General features: G+C 33.3%; 1 protein-coding gene across 3 annotated transcripts in view; it reads right to left on the reverse strand.

The window, feature by feature from the left end:
• LOC143018116 (uncharacterized) overlaps positions 1-3,621 on the reverse strand; it is a 26,490-nt gene extending 22,869 nt beyond the window's left edge. The window contains exons 1-2 of one of the 3 annotated variants that reach the window (XM_076173240.1): positions 3,467-3,621; positions 2,924-3,146 (exon numbers count right to left, since the gene is read on the reverse strand). In XM_076173240.1, coding sequence (XP_076029355.1) covers positions 2,924-3,146; positions 3,467-3,472 — 229 coding nt within the window. In that variant the 5' untranslated portion in view covers positions 3,473-3,621. Of the gene's footprint in view, positions 1-2,923; positions 3,147-3,338 lie in introns of all 3 variants that reach the window. The other 2 variants (XM_076173239.1, XM_076173241.1) reach the window with 2 other exon arrangements.
• Between the last annotated feature and the right edge of the window lie 242 nt (positions 3,622-3,863).

The following is a 3,863-nucleotide window of genomic DNA, read 5'->3' on the forward strand; positions in this document are numbered from 1 at the left end:
GCTGCACTGCCTCTGACCTTAGCAGCAAGTGAGAGACAGGGATTACCCAACAACCAAAAGGAGCTAAGATGGGAGGGCAGGTGTATGCTATGATTTGGCAACCCACTTACAAAGGATTACAAAGGCGGAGCATGCCGACAGGAGACCTTTTGATCCATATCTAGGTCGGATAAAAAAAAAAAAAAACATATATACACATATATATATACATACATATACATATATATATATCATATTAATAATAAATCAAAACTATAATAATGTAAAAATAACAAATAAAATACATAAATAAATGCATAGGTATAGTTGAATAACAAACAAACAGGTAAATAGTAAATGATTATAAATTGACATATAACTAATAATAAATGAAAATCAGACAGACAAATTATAACAAAACAAAAACAAATAATATAAAATAAATTATAATCATTACAGCATCTTACTTAGGTATTTATCTAAATGATTCTTAAAGCTTTGAACTGAACTACATTGCACTACCTGTGCAGGAAGTTTATTCCATTCATTAACTACACGGTTGGCAAAGTTGTTTCTACCTACTTCCAAACTGAATCTATTTCCGGACAGTTTGAGACCATTGTTTCTTGTCTGATTCTCATTCAATGTGAAAATTTTGTCACTTTTGATGTTGTCAATTCCCTTTAAAATCTTAAAGACCTGTATCAAGTCACCTCTGAGTCTACGCTTTTTTAGGGAAAACAGATTCATGTGCTTAAGTCGATTTTCGTATGATTTATTTTTGATATTTGGAATCAGTTTTGTGGCTCGCCGTTGTACTTTTTCCAGTCTGTCAATGTCTTTAATGAGATTCGGTGACCATACGGAAACAGCATATTCCAAATGTGGACGAACTAACGATTTATATAGCTTGTTAATGAGTGATGGACTTTTGAAATCAAAAGATCGCGCAATCAATCCCAGAATCTTATTTGCTTTCTCAAAGGCTGAAATACACTGCTTGGATGATTTGAGGTCGTTACTGATAATTACGCCGAGATCTTTTTCACTATCCACTTTTGTTAACGAATTTCCAAATAACTTGTAATCGTACTTACTGTTATTTTTACCTATGTGCATTACCTTGCATTTACTTGTGTTAAATTTCATTAGCCACTTTTCAGACTATTGCTGTAATTGATCTAAATCTTCTTGAATATCTAATTGGTTTGAGTGATCATTTGCCACTCCGCACAGTTTTGTATCATCAGCAAATTTGGAAACAGTAGATTTTAGTCCATGGTCTATATCATTTATATATACTATGAATAGAAGTGGCCCAAGAACGGAACCCTGAGGAACTCCACTTGCAACACTTTTCCATCCAGAAGTTTTTCCATTTAAAACAACTCTCTGTTTTCGACCTTTCAACCAATTACTAGTCCAACCTAATAGGCTACCACTTCTTCCATGCAAAGCTAATTTAGTAAGTAGTCTTTCGTGTGGGACGGTATCAAAAGCTTTTGCAAAGTCTAGATATATTAAATCTATATTGTTTCTTTTGTCATAATTCGAGATAACTGTGTTGTAGAATTCGAGTAAGTTAGTCACGCAAGAACGTTTCCGTCTGAAACCATGCTGGCTATCATTTATCAAACGGTTACTTTCTAAATGATATTTGATAGCATCTCTGATGATAGTTTCCATTATTTTTCCTACGATCGAAGTCAAACTTATAGGCCTATAGTTATTTGGTTTCTTTTTGTCACCTTTTTTGAATATGGGAGTAACGTTAGCTAGCTTCCATTCTCTTGGGACATCTCCGGATATGATGGATTTCTTGAAAATAATTTCTAATGGAACAACAATCTCATTTTTCATTTCCTTTAAGATTCTTGGATGCCAACCGTCAGGCCCTGGTGTTTTATTAACTTTGAGTTTGTCTATACACCTTTTAATTTTTTCTTTTGTTATATTTACCGTAGTGAGTAAGTTTACCCCAGACTTTTCACAGGTTTCAGTTTGAAGGGGAAAAGTGTTTTTTGATACAAAATATTTTTAAGTTATAAATAACATGACTTCAGTCAGTCAATCCATTGCCTTTGGTGCTAGAAGTTGCACCTCAGATCAAATGTACATGAACATAAAGCAAATGAGGTAAAATACAAACAACTCATTCAGACAATATCAAACATAAAGCAAATGTCATCATGTCCAATATTACATACATACATATATATATATATATAATATATATATACACATATATAACAGAAATATTAGAAACTGAATGAACCATGGGTTCGAAGTCAACCAGTGACAAATGTCAATATTAAACAAGGATCAGATAAACACTGAATGTCTGAACCATAGTATAATAAACTGATAGGTGTGTTTGAGAAATATTTGTGAAAAATCTGCCACAATATATATCCCATCATCATACAAGACACTATGGTAATTGAACAATTCATCTAAATAATACATGCATTTCTACATTAAATACTATAATCTGGAATTGAAATTATGAATGATAAATTTAAATTGAAAAAGGTCAATGATCTGTGTCCAGGATATCAAAACTAAGTTATCAAAGCCTGCCAGATGATATATGTATCCCTGATGGTTGGCAGCACTAAAACTCCAGCAATAATTCTACGAGTTATACTGATTGCTTCCTTCCAACTATCCAATACTTCAATATAATTCCCCAATTTCTAAAACAGAACCCCAATCCAATACGCTTCCATGTGCACGCACATTCCTCGTAATAAATCACGTACCGTAACAACTGAATATAAACTCTAAGGATATGTATACATGACATCATGTATACACATATATAATATGCATATATATACACCGATAATTGCGGTATAGCTATCTTTATGTGTATTACTTTTGTAGCATCAAAGTAAAATTTCAACTCACGCGGATGTGCAAGAATTTATCTTGGAAGCCTTACCTGTTTGAGTTTCTTCAAGAGCTGCCCTTGTTCTATGGGCTACTGGCTCTAGAATAACTTCACCACCTTCTGCCATCCCTTCACCTTGATGTAAATAAAAATACAGTACACTATAAACACAAATATTTTGAGCTACTCTGCTCTCGCTGGGCTTTAAACGCCTTGGGTGAATGTTGCCAAATCGTTTATTTTTGTCTTGTATTAATTCCCTTATCCAATGTACCTGAGAAGTAGAGAAAAGGGAGACATTTAGATATGTGGTTACATATTAAATTGGAACGTACTACATTAATCTAAATGTAACTATAATAATAATCTCAAATATCCACATTCTGTCAACAAGAACGCCGAGAGCAAGGACGGTGGGTTCATGCAAGGACTGTGTATTTTCATGGAATACAGTTAAAATACTTACATAATTTGCCGATATACTACCTCTCACATCATCGTCATACAATCATAAAGATAAAAACTCGTTGTAAGTGACTAAAAGTAAGTTATAAACCATTAAAACCACACACAAAAGTATAAACAAAGACTTACTCTCATTCACTGGCCCACGCCAAACTTAGTTTCCCGCCAAGAGCCGCATACTCCGTGACGTCAGATACGGACTGTCCAATGAAAACGTACAGAAGATTGGTTTCTATGTCATGATCCTTTTGACCAATCATATGTACAAATATTAATGACGTCATAAAAGGTAACCAATTAAATGATTACAAACGCAAAGTATCGTCATTCATTTAAAAGATGATACCTACGTACAGTACACTTAATTCGTATTTCTGAAGAGATAAGTATATAAATTGATAAGGTTTAATATTAAATAGTAATGTAAAACAAGATGTTGATGGAAATGTGTCCTCTTCCAGTGGTTATTTCTGCGAATCTGCACATATCATTTCCATGCATTCATAGAATAAGAATTACTGTGATA

Source organism: Oratosquilla oratoria, chromosome 34 (assembly GCF_046742065.1).
Source record: "Oratosquilla oratoria isolate Oo_2021 chromosome 34, ASM4674206v1, whole genome shotgun sequence".
In the NCBI taxonomy this organism is placed as follows: domain Eukaryota; kingdom Metazoa; phylum Arthropoda; class Malacostraca; order Stomatopoda; family Squillidae; genus Oratosquilla; species Oratosquilla oratoria.